Consider the following 21,980-nt stretch of genomic DNA (forward strand, 5'->3'; position numbering starts at 1 on the left):
TCTAGGTGAGGAGTCTACCAACTGAAATAAATCACCAGCTCCTGTCTTACTGCTGATCTTAGAGCAAAGTTTTCAGTCTTTCACTATTGACTATGATGTTAATTGTGGCTGCCATAAATGCCCTATATCATGATGAGGAAGGGCCCTTCTATTTTAATTTTTCTAGAATTTTATTATCATTATTATAGTTATATTTTTCTAGAATTTTTAGATGATTCTAGAACTTTATTATATTTATTTATTCATCCATTTGTGTATGTATGTGTATGAGGGTGTTTGTGCCATGTTATGTGTGTGGAGATCAAAGGAAAGCTTTTAGGACTTGGTTCTCTCCTTTTATACTGTGTGTCCTGGAGGTTTAACTTAGGTTAGGTCATCAGGTTTGTTGGCAAGATAATTTACCCACTGAACCATCTCACAGGTCTAGTGCATGAAATGGACAGAAGAGGGTGTTAGATCCCCTGGTACTAGATGTAAACTGCCATGTGGGTGCTGACAAGCAAACATGGATCTTCTGCAAGTGCATTTATCTGCTAAGCTAGCTTTCCAGCCCCCATCTTTCTGTTATTATTGATTTATAGTCTTATTTTATTATAGTTGGAGAAGATATTTTTAAATAATATTTTTATTGATTTCTTGGAGAATTTCATAGTATGTATTTTGATCATATTCAAATGTTTTGTATTGGGATGGAGAGATGACTCAGGGGTTAAGGGCACTGGCTGTTCTTGCAGAGGACCCGAGTTCCCAGGACCTACATTGTAGCTAACAACTGTCTTCCAGTTCCAGGGGATCTGACACCCTCTTCTGACAATGGGCATGGCATGACATAGGTGCACTTATAAACATGCAGGCAATACACTCATACACATAAAATAAATAAAATATTTAAAACGTTTTGTATTTTAGTCTTTTAAAACTTATTGAGAATGATAAGGGATAGGGAGGATGGAGTCAAATATGTGCAATTGTTTATACCTATGAAAATTTCATAATGAATCCTATTCTTTTTTATGCCATTTATAAATATTAATAAGGAAAACTGGGTTAAAAAAAGACTTACTGAGTAGGCCAAGCATGGTGGCACATGCTGTAATCCCAGTACTTGGGAAGCAGAGGCAGGTGGATCTCTGTGAATTTGAGGTCAACCTGATCTACATAGTGAGATCCAGGCCAGTTGGCATTACAGGGAGACCCTGTCTCATAAAGACTTACTGGGTGCTGGGTATGGTGGTATGAATCTGTAATCCTAACACTGAGCAGGCAGAGGTATTTCTAATTTGAGGTCAGCCTTGGCTATATAGTGAGACCTTGTCCTCCCAAACAAAGAGAATCATTTGATTCTTTTTCTTTTTCTTTTTTTCTTTTCAGCTAGGGTTTAACTATGTAGACCAGGCTGACCTGGAACTTAGACATCCTGCCTGACTCTGCCCCCCCCCCCCCAGTGCTGGTTAAAGGCATGTGCCACCATGGCTGGCCCATGTTTTTTATCCTTTCTCATTGGTTTTTATGTCTGTCTTTATGCCAGGTACACACGGAGTCAATTACTATTGTGTGGTAGTATGTTTTAAAATCAGAAAGTGAGGCCGGGCGTGGTGGCACATGCCTTTAATCCCAGTACTCAGGAGGCAGAGGCAGGTGGATCTTTGTGAGTCGGGGCTAGCTTGGTCTATATAGTGAATTCTAGGCCATCTGGGGCTAAAGGAGGACCCTGACTCAAAACTACCCAAAAAAATCAGAAAGTGGTTATATTTTAATATATGTGTAAATATGTTTTTCAATACATAGACTTAATTATATCTTGTACTCTATTGACTAAAATGTGAAGCTTACATTGGAATTCCTCATGTAAGTTTCTTTACAGATGTTATCTTTTTATTCTTGCTAAATGTTTTAAAATTTATTGTTATCACATGTGTGTGCTTGATATGTGTGTGGGTTGGGTGCGCATGCCATGGAGGTCATAGGACAACGTTGTGGAGCCCATTCTTTCATTTCATCTTTATGTGGATTCTGGGAATCAAACTCAGGTCTCCAAGCTTACATGGCAAGCACCTTTACCTGTTGAGCCATCTCACCAGCCCCCACATATTATCTCTTAAGCACAGGTATTAAGCACAACTTTGCATGGCAGGTGGTATCTGTTATTTCAATTTTATGGGTTAAGATTTTGAAACTTTTCTGTATCATTCCAAGATTCAAAGTAGTCTGAACTTCAGGCACTGGGTCTTTCTACCATGCCACTCTTTTTTTTTGAGGCAGAAAACCTTCCAGGCCCAGCAAAATAATATTGATGGTTATTGGGAGTAGTAGAGATATCACTTTCTTCAGACAGCTGTGCTAGTACTCATTTCTTTGTAGGAAAAATAAGAACTCTTCGTACAAGCAAATTTTTTCAAAAGTTAGGAGACAAGATTTTTGGGGGTGTCTTTTTGAAACAGGGTCTTTCTGTAGCCTCAGCTGTCCTGGAACTCACTATGTAGACAAGACTGGCCTTGAATTCACAGAGATCTACCTGCCTCTGCCTCCCAAGTGCTGGAACTAAAGGTGCGCCATGACACCCAGCCCAGGAGACAAGATTTTTGTTCAAGGAGGAAGGTCTGAAAAATAGACTTACTTTTTTATAGAGATGCCCTCTGGAAAGAAGTAGGAGGCAGGGTTTGTATGAGGAAGGAATCTAGAGAAATTTGAAATTCATCATTATAAGGAATGGAATTAATACTAGGAGTAAGTTTTCACTCTTAAACTTCTTGGTTTTGCAGTTAATCAGAATTTGACCTCATCAATAGGACCTTTCTAGACAATATTCCCATTAAATCCTAAATGTGTTACCTTTTGATTATGAGGGAAAATGTGATCATCTGTATGCTTTTATGTGTTTCTGTAAGGTACTATAATTGTATATGTATGTTTTGCCAGTCAGATTATGCAATGCCAATAATTTTGGTCCCAGTTCAACCCAAATGGTCTTTTTCTTCCCATTGTGTATTAAGTATATACTATTTTTTCCCACTATTTTTCAGTTACATTGTATGAGGCTCCTTTAATATGAAATCAAACACACATTCCTGCCCCTATGTAAACTAAAAGCAGCAGATACAATAATCAGTTTCTAAATCCAATATAACAACTCCAGTGCAGACATAAACAAGTTGTTAGGAAGAGCTGAGGAGGTGGTATCTGAATCAGATTATGCATGTGAGGAAAGACTTCTTACAGGGCTAAATATAGAGCTGAATTTTAAAAGCTGAGTGAAGTAACTCACCAGGGTGATGTTGGTCAAGTGAATCAGAATTAGGTGCATGTGGGAGAGGGACTTTTATAACAAGGATACAATGATAGAAAAGGTATGAAATTTGAGATTCAGGGACCTTCTGCAGTTGGTTGTGAATTAAGTAAAAGAGTGTACTTGTAGAGGAGTGGAAAGAACTGAAGTATGTGTTATTCTGTCTTTTCCCTTTTGGATGATATTTCAGTTTATCCTGCCTTCACTTCTCCCTACAGTCTACCCATCCCTTGAGTCTGATGATGATGACCCTGCTTTGAAATCTCGACCCAAGAAAAAGAAGAATTCAGATGATGCTCCATGGAGTCCTAAAGGTGATCTAGTATTTTGTGCTTTATACTCCATAGGGGTGGCCAGGGGAAAAAATGGCTCGAATTAGCAGAGCTATTTAATACAAGAAGATCTGATACAGCCACTGTATTTAAGTAAACATATGTTTATTCTAGTAATATGTTAGGGTCTAGAACTAAAATGATTGTGTGACAACGTTTATATAATCTAGCAAAATCAGTACTTGATTTTGATACTAGATAGCTTGAGATGAAAGGAAGAAAACCTTGACTAGATTTAGCTAAGAAATCTAGGGCTTCTGAGAACATTCTGGTAATCACCATCTGGCCCCCTTTGAAAATTTTGATGCCAAGGAGGGAAATTCTACTATTACATTCTACAAGACTTAAGATTGTCATCTCTTATAAAGTCATCTCTGAGGAAGGGAAGTAGGAAGGAGGGAGGAAGAGAGGGAGAGTGGGTCTCTGAGGTGAACATGGAATTTTAAGTGATAATCTTTTCCATCTCATTGTCCAGGCTACTTAAACTGGAAGGTGGGTAGTCAGGGAGCTTTTAAAAAATTGTGTATATATGATGTGTATCTATGTGTATAGTGTGTGTTTGTATGTGTGAGTGTTTATGTGTGAGTGCAGGTGTGTATGTATGGAGGTCAACCTCAGGTGTGGGTCCTTGTCTTCTACCTTATTTGAGGCAGGGTCTCTTGTTCACAACTGTTTGCACTCTGCTTCCAGGGATTCTCCTGTCTCTGTATCTCACCTCACTGTAGATGTGCTGGTATTATAGACACATGGTGTCACATCCAGTTTTACATTTTAGCTGGGTTTTGGGGATACAAACTCCAGTTCTCACACTTGTACAGCAAGTGGCTTATCCACTGAACCATCTCCCAATTCCATGGTGATTTTGCCCCTTAGCAAACCACCCAAACATTAATGGCTTAAAAAAACAGTTGACCATTTCTCATGATTCTGTAGGTTTGTTAAGCTGTTTGTCTAAATCTGACCCAGCTTGATTTCAAGCTAGGTGGTAGAAAAAGTGTCTGAGACCTAACTTGGATAGCGAAGGCCTTTTTCCTCTTCTGTCTTCTTGGAGGCCCGCCCAAGCTTTTTCACAGGGTAACAAAAGAATTTCCAGCAGCAAGAAAGGATAAGCATCAATCAATGTGCAAGTACTTTTCAAGCTTCTGCCATGTCATGTTAGATGCTATTGTTGGATTAGCCAAAGCAAGTTACATGACTTTGCTTTGAGATCTTAGTAACTGTGGTGCTCAGGAAATGAAAGATCTTTTGGAGTTTTCTTGGGATTATGGGATTGGAACCAGTAGGGTATTAATGGGAAGTGTTTTAATGAATCAATCAGCAATTTTAAAAAGTCAGATCTATTATTTTCTCATCTTCTTTCTTTTTTTCTTTTATTTTTGAGAATTTCACACATAAGTATTATCTTTGCATTATTTCTATCCCTCCAAGTCCCCCACCAACTCCTCCCATGTTCACCCCCAACTCCCTCATAATTTCTTGATTTCTTGTCCCCTTCTTTGATTATTATTATTATTACATATACATATACTTACATACATACATATATGTGTATACATACACACACATATATATGTAAATATAAAATACACATAGTCCATTTAGTGGTGCTCATGTGTACCTGTGTTAAGGGCCACTCATTTGGGATTAGATAACCTCTGAGGGAGCTAGTCCCTGGAGAAAACTGATTCTCCCTCTCTCTGCAGTCATTTATTGCCTATAGCTCTTCATCTTGAGGTGGGACCCTGTGTGACATTCACCCCCATCCACCTTGGCATGTCAACTGATTTTGTCATTATGCAGATCTCATTTGACTATCATACTGTGAAGATTTTACTAGTGCCCCTTCCCTATCAAGTCTAGAATGCATTAACTAGCAGCGGTGTCTTGTCCCTCTCTTTCATTCTTTTCACCCCTTCTCCTGCAATGTTCCCTGAGTCTTGGGTGTAGAGGTTGCATTATAGATGTGTCACTTAGGATTGGACATCTGACCTGCATTGGACAACTGCATTTTACCAGTTGTGGAACTCTGCAATAGTCTCCATCTGTTGGAAAAAGAAGCTCCTTTGATGAGTGGTGAGAGGTATACTTGTCTGTAAATATAAGGATACGTATTTAGAATACAAAGCCGGGTGTGGTGGCACACGCCTTTAATCCCAGCACTTGGGAGGCAGAGGCAGGTGAATCTTTGTGAGTTCAAGGCCAGCCTGGTCTACATAGTGAGTTCCAGGACAGCTGGGGCTACAGGGAGACCCTGTCTCAAAAAGACCAAAAAAAAATAAAAAAGAAAGAAATTATGTTGGTCTAAGAAAGTGCTACTAATAGTTTTTTTTCTCTAACCATGTGTACTTGGCTACATTTACAGTATCACACATGATTTCCTTTCCATTGAGTGGTCCTTAAATCAAATTAGACAACTGTTATTGCCCCCAAGATAAAAATGATACCACTGGTCTAATAGAGATAGTTTGCTGGACTGGTCATTGTTGTGATTCATAGACTTTGCAACTGGGTAGATCATTGATTGGTTTTCTCCCTTGGCAGCTTGCATAGTATCTTCTGATACTATAAGAGCTAGTCTTCATGGACTAGCTCCACATCCTGTGTCCAAAATCATGTCTTCAGCATTAAGGTCTTACCTTCAAATTTTGGAAGGCAATCAAAGGCTATGGCAATAGCCTGTATTGTTTTGAGAATCTCTTGGACAACCCTGACCAACTTCAAGGGCCGTTTCCGTTGCCTGATACTATGATTTTTTTTGTCCTATAGTCATCATCTATACACATGTACTCATATTTATATTATATGTATATTTTTCAGTAGGCTTATTAAATACTACACTTCCCTTTGTTTTTTCATACCACTTAAGTATTAGCTATCTCAATTTGCTCTCTCTGCCCCTGTTTAGCCCTCCCTCCTCTTCTTCTAATTAAAGTACCACCCCCACTTTTTCCCCTATTTCCCCCTTGATAACTTCTACTTCTTACTTTTTCCTTTGTCCCGAGCTCCTCCTCCTCCTTTCACATCTTATTTCTTCCTATAATTGATACCTTTAGTTTATTCTGTCAAGGTAAAGTTTTTTGATTTGTATGCAAGAAAAATATGAAAAGTACTAAAAGTTGAGGAAACTGTGAAGACAAAATTACCCAGGATTTTGCCATTTAGAAGCAATAACTGTTAACAGTTTTACATTTCCTTTTAGTGGTTATTTTCTATGCATTTTTTCTGTTTATAGTTGAAATAACACTGTAAGGGCTGAGGATACAGCACAGAAATAGAGTGCTTGCCTGTCATGTGAAAGGCCCTAGGTTTAATCCCCAGGACGGAAAATAAAATTTTGGTTTTGAAGTAACACGATATATGCGACTTTATACTCTACTTTTTTTCTTTTCTTTCTAATCAGAGATAGTATGTACAATAGAATAATATGGAGGATTTTAGGTTGAACAGCAACCTTGTCTCTGCTTTCCTCACTTTCAGTTCCATGCCTGAAAGACAACATCATGCTATTATTTTGCTGGTAGCTTCCAAAACTCAAGATGATAAGAGTTTAAGCCAGACGTGGTACCATAGTCTGTAATCCTAGCCATAGAGAAGCAGAAGTAGAAGGATCAAATGATTACAAGTTTGGACCAGCAAGATGACTTAGCAGGTAAAGGCACTTACCACCAAACATGATGACCTGAGTTTAATTCCTGGAACCCACAGGATGGAGGGTGAGAACTGACTCCTGAAAGTTGTTCTGACCTTCCATGTGTGCGCACTCCTGCCCCTGAAATAAATAAATGTAAAAAAAAGTTTGCCAGGCTTAGTGGCACACACCTTTAATCCCAGTATTTGAGAGGCAGAAGCAGATGCATCTAGGTGCGGCTAACCTGGTCTACATAGCAAGTTCCAGGCCAGCCAGTGCTACATAATGAGGCCTTGTCTCAAAAAAAGAAAAGGAGTCTGGAGGGATGGTTTAGCAGTTAAGAGCATTGACTACTCTTGCAGAGGACCCAGGTTCAATTTCTCAGCACCCACATGGCAGCTATCAACCGTTTGAAACTCCAGTTCCAAGGGATTCAACACCTTCTTCTGACCTTCATGGGCATTGCATGACATGGGTTCGCTTACGTACATGCAGGCAATACACTCATACACACAAATAAAAATAATAAATAAAATATTTTTTAAAAGAAAAGGCTTGTAAATATAAGGTGGGCTAGATATTAAGGTTGAAGTCATCCTGATCTGTATAGTGAGACATTGTCTTAAAAAGAAAATTTGTATCACCATTTCTCAATTTATCAACTTTATTTATTTATTTATTTTTCTTCTCATCAATTTCTAATATGTACCCTCTACTATTTTTCCTTTCTCCATCCTTCCATGAACTATCATTCCATGTATTATCAAAGCTGTTAACTATACTTTGTCTTGTTATTAATACTCTGCATTTACTAAGGATTGACTGTAAAAAATGCAAACCATTAAATTATTTTGGCTTTTATATTAATATATCAGTAAGCATTTTCCTATTTATGTGTTTATAAATGTTTTAATATCTACAAAATATCTTTCTGATTATACCTAATCTTTTCTTTAATATTTGTGCTATTGTGCTATATTATGCATTTGTGCTATTACTGAGTTTCAAAATTAGTAATAATATTTGAAGTAAGCATATTTATATGTAAATTGGCATCTCTAGTAATTTACTTAGACTAAATCTTCATGAAATCATAGAAGAGTGAAAGTATATAAGGGTAAGCATTGAAAAATCTCCCTCCTGCCCTGTTCCTCATTTGGAGTTACTACTGTTGCCAGTGTCTTGTTTACTTGTTAGCTTATTTATCTGTGAGTACTATGTGTATATTTTCTTTCCCCTTTTGACTCATTTGGAAAGTTCTGTCATGTACTCTTATGTCTTTTGTTTTCCTCACTTAATAATACATCTTAAATTTTTTTCTGTATTCCTAAAATGCATGTGGGTGTCTGTTTTCCTATACCTTTGGCAGCAATTTGTTAATATGAACATTTTAAAAGCTTTTGGTATATATTGCCAAATTGCTTTTCAGAAAGGTTGTACCAGCTTGAATTCCCACTAGCCCCATGTAAGAAATCCTTACAGGCATTTAGGTATAGTGTTCCTCTATGAGTAACAGGAACCTCTCAGGTATCCTTAGTACTAAGCCCCATAGCTCATAAGGTGGCACCTGAATCTCTAGCATGGATTGCAGTTAGAAAGGGAAAAAGCAACAGGAAAAGGCTTGTTTAGCGTACCCTCTCACCATGGAGTTTTAAGTTCCATACTTTTTTTTCTTTTTGCAGTGCTGGAAATTGAATCAGCACTCTATCCCTAAGCTACACACCCAGCCCTTGATTATTTTGAGATAGGACCTTTCTGTTGACTGAAGCTGGCCTTAATCTCACTATGTAGCTCAGGATTGCCTCAAATTTGATATGTAGCCCATTTCTGCCTCCATTTCTCTAGTACCAAGATTACAAGCATGCACTAAAATACCTGATCACATTCCATTTCTTTTTAACATCTCTTTAGTTCAAAGTGTGCTGCCTGGCCAGGAATGTCACAAAAGATGACAAGTGTAGTTTTACCTTATATTATTGTCCCACAAAAATGAGGATTTTTTTTTAGTTAGCAGGAAGGAAAAGGAGAATGATACTTGTTATAGTGTGAATAGCAGTCTAGTAGTCTTTACTCATGAGTTTTTGCTCTTTGGTAATTCACAAATAATAATATCTTCCTGATTTAATTTGCATTTCTTTGTTTAGATACTTTATGTTTGTATTAGTAGTATGAGTAACTTCTTTTGTGAATTTTGATTTATTTTTATGTGTTCAAGTGTTTTGCTTGCATGTATGTAAGTGTGCCCATGTGTGCAATGCTTCAGAGGTCAGAAGAGGGTGTTGGATCTCCTGGATCAGAAGTTATAGACAGTTGTTAGCCACCATATGGGGCTGGGAACTGAACCCAGGTCCCCTGTAAGAGCAATAAGTGCTCTTATCTGCTGAGCCATCTCTCCAGCCCCTTTTTATGAATTTTGTTTTTATCCTTTGCCTGTTTTTTCATGTGGATCTTTAAGGCTTTAAAATTGTCCTTTGTATGTAGTGGAGGAATAGTCATTCTTTGTTTTACACATATACACATGTTCACCTCAAGAAACAATGAGGTTTTCAGACAAACCCAGCATAGAAGTAGGGAAATGGGTAAGAAGTCCAACCTTAGCTGAGGAGCTATTGGCAACTGATCACTGCTGGATGAGGGAGAGTTGGTCTTTAAAAAAGTGACACCTAGATAGGTTGACCAGGCTCCAGTGGATGAACTCAAACTGAGGGACATTTAGGGACACAAACTTGACTCGATAAGCCTTAACATATATGACAGGATGCATGAAATCTGGTTGGGGGGGCTATGGAGAGGATACAGATAGGTGAGGGGGTCTAAATATAATCAAGATGTATTGTATAAAATGCACAAAAATTCAATAAAAATTATAAGCCAAAATAAGTAAAGTTAAAAAAGAAACAATGAGATTTTGTGTCAGTAAGCCCATTGTAAATGGAAAAAATAAGTTGAAAGTACATTTAACATATCTTAACATCATATTGAATAATGTAGCCATGGAATCAACATGTACACTACGCGATATCTGTCACTTTTTTTTAGTCTTTTTGAGACAGGGTCTCCCTGTAGCCCCAGCTGGCCTGGAATTTGCTACGTATACCAGGCTGGCCTTGATCTCACAGAGATCTACCTGCCTCTGCCTCCCAAGTGCTGAAACTGAAGGCATGCACCACGATGCCCTGCTGTCACTTTTTAACCCTTGTAATCGTTTGGGTGACTACAAGTTATGGCTTACTGTTGCTGCCCAGCATTGAGAAGAAGGTATCTGACTATATATATCAGTAGCCTGGGAAATGATGAGAAGTTTCTGAATTCTACTGAATTGAGTATTACTTTTGTACTATTACAATGCCAGATATCTTAAGTTGAATCATTAGGTCAAGGACCAGCTGTATGTATGTACACATGTATATACCACATTTATGGATAATTATATTTTTCCTCATTTCACATGAAAAATCTGAATATATTGATCTATTTTATTTCCTTATTCAGAGAGTAGCTAATTAACACCTGTATTATTTTTAAATATGATGTTGTGGGGCTGGAGAGATGGCTCAGCAGTTAAGAGCACTGACTGCTCTTGGAGAGAACCTGGGTTCGATTTCCAACACCCACATGGAAGCTAACAACTGTCCATAACTCCAATTTCAGGGGATTCAATGCCCTCTTCTGAATTCCTCGGGCTTTGCACAATACAGGTACACTTACACACATGCAGGCAATACACTCATACACATAAAATAAAAATAATAAAATATGCTGGGTGTGGTGGTACATGCCTTTAATCACAGCACTTGGGAGGCAGAGGCAGGTGGAGCTCTGTGAGTTCAAGGCCAGCCTGGTCTCCATAGTGAGTTCCAGGCCAGCTGGGGCTACAGGGAGACTCTGTCTCAAAAAGACCAAAAAAATCCTGTTAGAATTGCCAGGTGTGGTGGTGTACTCCTTTAATCCCAGCAATCAGGAGGCAGAAGCAAGCAGATCTCTGAGATCGAGGCCAAACTGGTCTATATAGTGAGTTCCAGGTCAGCTGGGGCTACAGGGAGACCCTGTCTCAAATTTTTTAAAAAATAGGAAAAAAAAACATCCATGGGCTAGGGAGATGGATCAGTGGTAAAGCACTGGCCATCCAAGCCAGTTAAACCTACAAAAATACAATTAAAGCTCATACTTCACAACAGTACTTTAGCTAACTAAAAATGAAAAGATACTTTCTTTTTTGTGTGTGGATAAACCTATATGATGTGTGTAAGAGGGCAAAGGTGTGCCATGGCATACATGTGGAGGTCAGAGTCTTCAGATGTCAGTCCTTGCCTTCTACCTTGTTTTAGACAGGGTCTCTATTTTTCATGACTGCATATGCCAGGCTAGCTGGCCTGCAAGTATCCAGTGATTCTTGGTGCGCCACCATGCCCGGCTCTAACAGTTTTTTAAAAATTTTTTTATTTACCTATTTTTATGTTTTATGTGTATGAATGTTATGCCTGCATGCATGTAAAATGCACCTGTGTTGTGCATTGCCCGCTGAGGACAGAAGAGTGTGTTGGATCCCCTGGAACTTTAGTTATGGATGGTTGTTAGCCACCATATGGGTGCTGGGATTTGAACCTGAGTCTTCTGTAAGAATAGCCAGTGCTCTTAACTCCTGAACCATCTCTCCAACCCAATTCTAACAGTTTTTAATTTAGTTTCCTTTATTTTCTAATATGTAATCATATCAGAACTCTATTTCTTCTTTATGTATGTGTATGAGTGTGTGCAGGTGTGCAAATCTGTACATGTAGAGGCCAGAGAGGGTGTCAGATTCCTTACAGTTGGACTTAGAGGTATTTTCAGGATACCCAGCTTGTTACATGGGTGCTGGGATCGAAATCCTGGTCCTCATGATTTTGCAGCAAGTGTTCTTAACTGCTGAGTCTTATCCAGCCCCCTATATTTTCTCTATATAGTTAATTTAGTTAATAGTTAATAGGTAATCTTGTTAATTTCTCACTTGTTAAACACTAAACATCTCCCATGTATCAGGCACTTATAAGGTGCTATAGACACAATGATGGATTAAATTGAACAGGATTTCCACCCTGAGTTGGGCTCATTAATTTCAAATACGGAACAGTACTTAATTCTGCCTATTCCTAATTATAGATATATTCTGTATTCTTAAGATATACATATAGAGCCTGGCATGCTTGCACTATAATTCCAGTGCTTGGGAGGCTGAGGCCGGAGTTATTGAGAGTTTGGGTTTAGCCTGAGTTACATAGTGTGACTCTGTTTCAAAAAACAGAAAGAAAAAGAAAAGATGTAGTGCCTACATGAAAACTTGTAGCTTTCCTGAGGAATATAAAAGAAGACCTGAATAAATAGTTATACCATGTGCCTATTACAAGATTCTTGTAAAGGGTCATTTCCTTTCAATTTAATTTATAACTTTAACACTATTCTAAATCAAATCCAAATGGAATTTTGTGGTAAACTCATTCCAAAACTGATTTTAAAAAAATTAACAACCTAACAACAATAAATAACCTAAAGAATTTTGGGATAGGAAAAGTGGAAAATATCATTTGTTGTATTTAACTATACTGCAGTGCTATAATAATAAAACAAATGTGGTTATAGTAAATAGTTTTCCTTTTTTTTTTTTTTTTTTTTTTGGTCTTTTTGAGACAGGGCCTCCTTGTAGCCCAAAGTGGCCTGGAACTCACTTTGTAGACCAGGCTGGCCTCAAACTCACAGAGATCCTACTGCTTCTGCCTCCTGAGTGCTTGGACTAAAGGTATATGTCATCACGCCTGGCAGTTTTCCTTTTTAAAAAAATTAAATATATTTTTATTTTATGTGTATGTGTGTTTTGCCTGCATGTATTAAAGTATGCCATGTGTGTGCAATGCTTGTGGAGGCCAGAAGAGGGCACCAGATTCCCTGGAACTGGAATTAGGAAGAGTTGTGAGCCACCATGTGGGTTTTGGGAACTGAACCCAGGTCCTGTGCCTTTAAGTGTTAAGCAATCTCTCCAGCTCCAATTACTGTCCCCCCTTTTTTTGAGTCGGTCTCTATGTAGCTTCAGCAGACCTAGAACTTGCTATGTAGACCAGACTGGCCTCCATCTCACAAAGATCCACCAGCTTCTTCCTCCTAAGTGCTGGGATTAAATGTTTTTGTCACCATGGGTCTCGACCAATAGTTTTCCTTTTAAAATAAATTTTTGGTAATTACAAATTTCAAACAAACAGAAAATTTGATTAATACCACTAATAGTGATCCCTCTCTCTCCTTCCTTTTTCTCTGTTTATTTGCTCTCCTTCCTCCTTTATATATATTATCACTGAGATTTAACAATTAACATTTTGCTCTGTTCTATTTTTGAGGCATCCTAAGTGACGTTCCAAACATTATGGCATTTCTAGTTTCTTGCTCATCTTAATTTTTATCAATGTTCTATTACTGAAAATGAGATATCAAATTCTCCAATTATTATTGATGATCTTTTTATCCCTTCAGATTGGTCAGTTTGTACTTCATGTATTTTGAGGCTCTGTAATTAGGAGCCCAAGGGCCTCTAGTATTCTAGGCAAACATTCTACCACTGAGATACATGTTAATCCTGTTTATAGTTCTTATAACTTATTGATAGTTTGGCTCTTTTCATCATTATAAAATGTTCTTGTCAGCTCAGGGTATAGCTCATTGATATGATTCTTGGCTTAGTATATGAGGCTTTGAGTTTGATCTCTGGTACTACCAACAAAAAATGTTGTTCATACTAACAATTTTGCCTCAGAATCTATTTTCTTTGTTTAATATAATCATTCAAGTTATCATTTGGGTATTTTCATGTTATGTCTTTGTCTATCCTTTTACTTTGTGTGTGTGTCATTGTTTCTTTTAGTCTAAAATGTGTGCCTAATAGGTAGAATATAAGTAAGGTAATATTTTTATTTGTTCTGCTAAAATCTGCCTTTCAATTACAGAATTCAGTCCAATATTGCAAGAACTGGCCAAAGAGAATTTATGTTCTCTGTTTTGCTATTTATTTTCTATTTTTCTTATTTTTTTTGTTCTTCCTCAGTTATACTACTACTGCCTTCTTTTGTGTTTAATAGCTAATGTCCCATCTTAATTTTCTTTTCTCTAGTCTCCATTTTAATGGTAGTTTTGAGTATTAATATTGTAATTTATATAATTCTAATTCACACTGATAGCAATTTAATTTAATATATAATATTTACATTCATATATATATATATAGTATATTATCCATGAACTTAGACTTAATTATTACTTTAGTTGTCTATTAGCCAAATAGAAGCTTATGAACAAAAATACACCATTTTATTTGTTTATTATTTTGAGAAAAACTGTGTAATGTTGCATAGCCTGACCTTGGATTTACTATGTAGCACAGGATGACCTATATTTTGGGCTTTTAAGCATGTGCCACCATACCTAGCGCATACTATCTTTAAAATTTGCATTTTTGGTTATAACCGTATATCTTTATTTCGAAGTATGAATTCAGTTTACTGTATAATGTCCTTTCATTTCAACCTGAAGGTCTGTCTTCTCTGTAGCATTTCTTGTTTTTATCCAAGAGTGTAATTTCTCTTTTTTGAAGGATATTTCTGCTAGATTTAGAATTTGCGGTTGACAATATTTTTCTCTCAACACCTTTGAATCTCATCCCACTACCTTGTAACTTCCTTTGTGATCATAAGCTCCTTCTTATTGAGAATCCTTTTATATTGTAACTCACATCTATCATGCTCCTTTCAAGATTCTTTGTCTTTGGTTTTGGGTGTAATTGGTGGTCTCTTTGAGTTTGTCCACTGTGGAATTCAATAAGCTCTTGTAGGTATAGATTAGAGTTTTTCATTAAGATTGGAAAGTTTATAGCATGCATTCATTCATTCATTCATTCATTGATAGAGATCAAATCTAGGACCTTATGCATGCTAGGCAAGAACTCTGCAGTGAGCTATACCTCCCAGCACTCAGCTATTATTTCTTTAAGTAGATTTTCTTTTCATTTCTCTGAACTTTTTGTCTGTATGAGTGTTTTGCTTGCCATGTATGTAAGTGCACCCATGTTGTACAATGCCCACAGAGACCAGAAGAAGGCGTCAGGTTCCCTGGAACTGAAGTTACAGATGGTTGTTAGACACTGTGTGGGTGCTGGGAACCGAACCCGGGTCTTCTGCAAGAGCATTCAGTACTCTTAACCGCTGAGCCATCTCTCCAGCCCCATCTCTGAACTTCTTATAGTATGATATTTATATTTAAAAAAATTGTTTTTCAACGGGCATGGTGGCACTTGCCTTTAGTCCCAGCACTCTGGAGCCAGAAGCAGACGGATCTCAGTGAGATCAAGGCCTGTCTGGTCTACATAGAAAGTCCTAGGCCAACTGGGGCTACGGGGAGACCCTGTTTCAAAAAGACCAAAGAGAAAAAAAAAATTTTTCAAGAATTTGTGGTTTACAGACATATGCCCTTGTATCCTTACAAAATGTCCCTGGGGCCGCTGGTCTTGATCCAAAACTGTTTGCAACAGTTCAGTGTCAAAATCGTTGTCAATCATCTCTGGGTCTTCCTTATTCTGTTGGAAGTGGGTCTCATGTTTTTGTAACATGGTCTGGTGCTCCCTAGAGAAAGCACATCCACATCTAGGGGCATCACTAGCATTCCTTGTGCCTGGTATCTGACATGGGTAGTGGAGCCATCTTGCTTGACCAACAGCACAGCACAGGGTAGAGGCATGCATAGGCCTGGCAGCGCAGTTGACTGAGTGAAGCCCTGTTGTTCTTTGGTCTCCAGGAGAACCTGTGCAGACAGCAGGGCGCAGGGAAGGCTGCCCTCACAGCACTGTACTTCAGCAGGCCAAGCAGGCTGCCCACAGTCATCATTTTTCCTTAGAGCCCTGGTGGCATGTGAAGGCAGTCACTGGCCCTCCTGTAGGTCAGACAAGGAAGGAAGCCAGGGCTGCTTTCCCCTATGGCACAAAATCCCAGAGCTTATATAAAGATTTAAAAAAATTACTTTATCTATTATTTTTATTTTAGGTGTACAAATGTATTACCTGCATGCATGTAAGTGCACCTGTGCCTTGCAATGCACACGGAAGTTAAAAGAGGGTGTCGGATCCCCTGGAACTGCAGTTACAGACAGTTAGCCACCATGTGGGTATTGGGAACCAGATCCAGGTCCTCTTCAAGAGCAGCCAGTGTTCTTAATCACTGAGCCATCTCTCCAGCCCCATGCTTTATATAAAATGTTTTGAGACAGCATCTCCCTGTAGCACCAACTGGCCTGGAACTATGTGGACCAGGCTGGTGTTGCTCTTACAGAGATTACCTGCCTCTCTGCCTCCTGAGTGTTGGATTAAAGTTGTGTGCCACCACACCCAGCATTATATTCATATGTTGATAAACTGAGTGCTATCCCTTGGTTCTGTTAATGTTTCAATTCTTCCTTCCCTCCCTCCCTGCCTCCCTCCTTTCCTCCCTGCCTCCCTCTCTTCCCCTCTCCCCTCCCCCCCTCTTGTCTTATCATTTACCCCAACCGACCTTGAAGTTACTATGTAGGCTCCTGTCAAACTCAGAATCCCCTCTCAGTCTCCTCAGTGAGGGATTGATTATAGGCATGTTTCACAGTTGGCTTATTTAGTGATTTTTCTACACTAATTCTGTAAAGTTCATGTTCTTTTTGAGTGTGACCACTGACATCTCCAAGGACCTCCTATGAATGTTGGTGTATTCCTTCAACACTCAGCCAGGCAATTTACAACTCTGCCTTAGCTTTCAATTCCTTCTTTTACAGTGTCTCAAAGTCAGCCAGAAATGGCTGTTTAAGGCCTTCTGGAGTCTTGCACACAGCCCTAACATGTGCGTGTAACTAGATTCCCATTTCTAGATTCCCAGAAATCTGCAGGAGCTTTATCTCTCATGGACATCTCATTCCTCCATTTTTTTAGCATTTGAAGTTAATATATTGTTTGCCATAATTGTCATGTATCACCCTAATCAGCAGTGACATTAAACACTTGCTTTTAAACTTTTCTTTTTTGAAACAAGGTCGCCCTAGTAGCCTCGGCTGGCTTGGAACTCACCATGTAGATCAGGCTTGCCCTGATCTCAAAGATACCTACTTGCCTCTGCCTCCAAGTGCTGGAATTAAAACCTTGTATCCAGTCTCTGTTTAATGAGCCAATGGGTTATTTATTTATTTATTTATTTTTACCTGCTTTTTTTTTTTTTTTTTTTTGGCCTTTTTGAGACAGGGTCTCCCTGTAGTTCCAGCTGGCCTGGAACTCACTATGTATACCAGGCTGGCCTTGAACTCACAGATATCTGCCTGCCTCTGCCTCCCAAGTGGTGGGACTACATGTGGTGTGCGCCACCACGTCCAGCTTGGGTTTTTATTTTTTAGCACTTAAATTTTTTTATTTTTAAGAATTTAATACATGAGTATTGTCTTTGCATTATTTCCATCCCTCCCAGTCCTCCACCAGCTCTTCCCATGACCACCAACTCCCTCTCAGTTTCTTTACTGAATCCATTTAGTGGTGCTCATGTATATTTCTGTTTATGGGTATTTCATTTGGGATTAGATAACATCTCAGAGTGCTAGTCACTGTAGAAAACTGATTCTTCCTCTCTCAGCATCCATTGATTGCTTATAGCTCTTCATCTTGAGGGGGACCCTGTGTGGCATTCTCCCATCCACGTTGGCATGTCAACTGGTTTTATCATGCTGTTGAGATTTCATTGGTGCAGGTTCTCTATCATATCTAGAGTGCTTTAAATAGCAGCAGGTGTCTTGTGCCTCTGACTCTTTCATTCTTCCCACCCCCCTTTTCTGTCAATGTTTCTTGAGCCTTAGATATAAAGGTTGCATTGTAGATGTGACATTTAGGATGGCACCTCACTCTCTCCCCAACCCCCAGAAGTGTTTCACACTGGTTTCAAAAGAAAGTTCCATCTTCTTTCTATTTACTGTACTCCTATGAGTGGAACCTGTTATTTTTCATAGTTATCACCTAAGCTGCAGAAAGGTAGTTATGTAGACCAAGCAAATTAAAATACTAAAAAGCTCTCCGCCCTGTTCTGAGATTGAGGTGTTTTTCTTGAATAAATACTTGCCACACAAGCTTTGGTTAATTTCCAGAGCTCTGTAAAAAGCTTATTGTGATAATTTTTGCTAGTTTTCATTGAGGAAAAAAATTTAAGGGCCTTTATTTTGCCATTTTTACTGATGTCACATCATGACATCTCATCCTAAACACTTCCATATACATCTCTAAAAATGAGATAGTCTTCTGTTACTACAGTACAATTGTATAACAACCAAAAATAACATTTATTTTCTTAATACTATCTGTTGCCAAATGTTCAAAGTTCCCCTAGTTGTATCAAAAATATTTGTTATAATTTGCTCATTCAAACCAGGATCCATTCAAACTATGTTACATTCGGTTATTATAATCTCTTAGTCTCATTATTTAATATTTTTTGCTATGACAAGTTTTTAACATAAATAAAAGGGTAATATATTGTGATGGTTAATCTTCATGGTCAACTTGACTGGATTTGAAATCACTTAGGAGACACACGTCTGGGCAAGCCTATGAGGGTATTTTTCAGAGAAGTTTAACTGAAGAGAGAAAGACCCACTTTCAGTGTGGGTGGCATCATCTTGGACTGGGGTGTTAGACTGAATAAAAAGGAGAAAAAAGAGGAAGTTGAAAATACCCCATACTTTCCCCTTAAAAGTTGCTTCTGGTGGCTGGAGAGATGGTTCAGTGGTTAAGAACACTGATTTTTCTTGCAGAAGACCCAGGTTTGAATCCCAGCACCCACATGGCAGCTAACAACTGTCCGTAACTCCAGTCCCAGGGGATCCGACAGCCTCTTCTGACCTCCACAGGCATTGCACGACATGGATGCAATTACCTACATGCAGGCAATACATACATACACATAAAATAAAGATAATACTTCGCAGATATTTGGTCACAGGTACAAAAAGTAACTGATACATATGTAAACACTCATATAATTAATACCTGGAGTTGATAATGGTAACTTTTTGTCATTGTTATTTTATCCATCTATCCATATTTATCTAGATATATGTAGTTTATTCTGAGACACTTAATATATTACTGTCATAACATATTTTACCCATCAACATTTCAGTGTTCCTTAGAATAAGAATGTCTCCGTATGTTAACCATATTTACATTGAAGATAACCTGGTGGCCAAGAGTTTGAATCATCAGAAGTCTCACTTGTCTAGTGCCTGCCATGAGAGTACTCAGAGACTAAGAGTAGCATCATTGAGTGTCATATTCCTTATTTCCCAGGTGGTCCCAGGGTAGTTAAATTTGTTACTTGTCAGTTCAGGTCTCCAAGAATGAGAAATTGCCTTTCCTAACATCACCTCAGAAGTCACACATTGTATCTCTTCTGTCATAGTCTATAGGTAGTAAAATGAGCCTGCTCAGAATTGGTAAGGGAGGGCTGTAGGGATATAGACTCATATTATTGGAGATAGGGTCTCAGTATATATCCCTGGCTAGCATTGAACTCACAGAGATCCACCTGCCTCTGCTTCCTGTGCTGGGACTGAAGGTGTGCTCCACTGCTCGATAAGATACAGACTCTCAATAGGAAAAGGTGCAAAGGATTTATGATCTTTTTTTTTTTTTTAAATCGAGGGCTTCATGTTTACCAAAGCCCATTTGTGAACTTGTTATATAGCCAAAGATGCCTTGAACTTCTAATCCTGCCTTCTGAGTGCTAGAATTAAGGCATGCCCCACCATACCTGGTTTTATGAGGTATTGGGGCTCAAACCCTGGGCTCTGTGCATACTAGACAAGCACTCTCTTCCAACTGAGCCACATCCCTAAACCATGATCATATTTTAAAAAACACCACACCTTCAAGATAGTAGAAAACTATTTAAGATGCCCAAGTATCTATGACCCAAAGTTAATGCATTAACATTTTTGTTAGATTTGTTTTTTTTTAATTTAATTAGGGCTAGAGAGATGGCTCAGCAGTTAAGAGCCCTAGTTGCTCTTGCCAGAAGAGCTGGGTTTGTTCCCAGCACCCACACGGCGGCTAACAATTGTCCATAACTCCAGTTCCGGGAGACCTAGTGCCTTTTTCTGGCCTCTGTGGACATTGCATGCTTGTGGTGCACTCACATACATTCATGCAAAACACTCATACACATTAAAAAAAAGGGCCTGGAGAGATGGCTCAGCAGTTAAGAGTACTGGCTGCTTTTGCAGAGGACTTGGGTTTGGTTCCCAGCACCCACATGGTGGCTAACAATTATTTGTAATTCCAGTTCCAGGGTATCTGATACCCTCTTCTGGCCTTCGCAGGCATTGCATGACATGGGTGCACTTACATGTAGGCAAAACACTCATACACATAAAAATAAGAAAAAAATGTCTAAATATAATTATGTGTGTGTACATGCAGGCACTCATGTGTATGTAGGTTCAGGGACAACTTGTGGGAATCACTTCTTTCCATCTACTATGTAGGTCCCAGGTATTTAACTCAGGTTCTTGGTCTTGCTCATGTTTTAAGGAGATAAAATATCACCCTTAAATAACTAATTTCAGCCTCCTGAGTAGCCTGTTTTAGAATTCTCCATATGACACATTCAGAAATTCTTTATAATATCAATAACTAACCAACGAACAACTTTGTAAATATGGGTCACCGCCATCACTACACTTATTTTTGGTGATATTAGCTTTTTTCTTTAAAAAAAATAGAGTAGTCGCTGGGCATGGTGGCGCATGCCTTTAGTCTCAGCACTTGGGAGGCAGAGGCAGGCGGATCTCTGTGAGTTCGAGGCCAGCCTGGTCTTCGTAGCAAATCCAGGCCAGCTGCGACTACAGGGAGACCCTGTCTCAAAAAAGACCAAAAAAGAAAAAAAAAGTAGTACAGCGATTTTACATATACCTCCTAGTGACAGTGCAAATGCTAGATATTATGTCACCCCCCCATGCTTTTCTAATAACTAAACATTTTCTAAGATAATCACAATCCTGCTATACATAACAAAAGTAACAAATATTTGGTAATTCCACTGGGCATGGTGCACACCTTTAATCCCAGTAGGCAGAGGCTAGTGGCTATCTGAGTTGAGTCCAGCCTATCTGCACAGTGAGTTCCTGGTTAGCTGGGGCTACATAGTGAGACTCTGCCTCAACAAAACAAAAAAACCTGAATGTTCTGAATGTTTATACTTAATGTGCTACATTATGGTTGTGCTATCCTGATCTCACCATTGTATAGTCTTCACTCTTGCTGCTAGCATATACTCTGTGAATTAATAAATTGGTACTATGTGAATTTCCAGTTCTCTAGAATCAGTTGTTTCAGTAGGATTCATAAACTTGTGCTTTTCTACTTCTTTGATTCCCTCTACCTTTATTATGTGGCATTTTTACGTATGGGTGTCTCTTTGTATGGGCTCACTTTTTTTTTGGTCTTTTTGAGACAGGGTCTCCCTGTAGCCCCAGCTATCCTGGAACTCACTATGTAGACCAGGCTGGCCTTGAACTCACAGAGATCCACCTGCCTCTGCCTCCCTAATACTGAGATCAAATGCGTGTACCACCACGCCTGGCTCACATTTTTTTAAAAAAAATTTTTATTGTGCTTTTGTATATTTCATACAACAGTTCTTAATCAAATTTAGCCCCTCTCCCC

At 38.7% G+C, this 21,980-nt stretch overlaps 1 protein-coding gene across 5 annotated transcripts in view; it reads left to right on the top strand.

Moving 5' to 3' along the window:
- The window catches only part of Phf8 (PHD finger protein 8), a 116,149-nt gene that overhangs the window by 73,816 nt on the left and 20,353 nt on the right, over window positions 1–21,980 (top strand). For all 5 annotated transcript variants that reach the window (XM_008849685.2, XM_017802356.2, XM_029554365.1 and 2 more), the window contains one exon: window positions 3,505–3,600. In XM_008849685.2, the coding sequence (XP_008847907.1) occupies window positions 3,505–3,600 (96 nt within the window). The remainder of the gene's footprint in view (window positions 1–3,504; window positions 3,601–21,980) is intronic.

This window comes from Nannospalax galili, unplaced genomic scaffold (genome assembly GCF_000622305.1).
Source record: "Nannospalax galili isolate Female #2095 unplaced genomic scaffold, S.galili_v1.0 scaffold225, whole genome shotgun sequence".
NCBI classification, from domain to species: Eukaryota; Metazoa; Chordata; class Mammalia; order Rodentia; family Spalacidae; genus Nannospalax; species Nannospalax galili.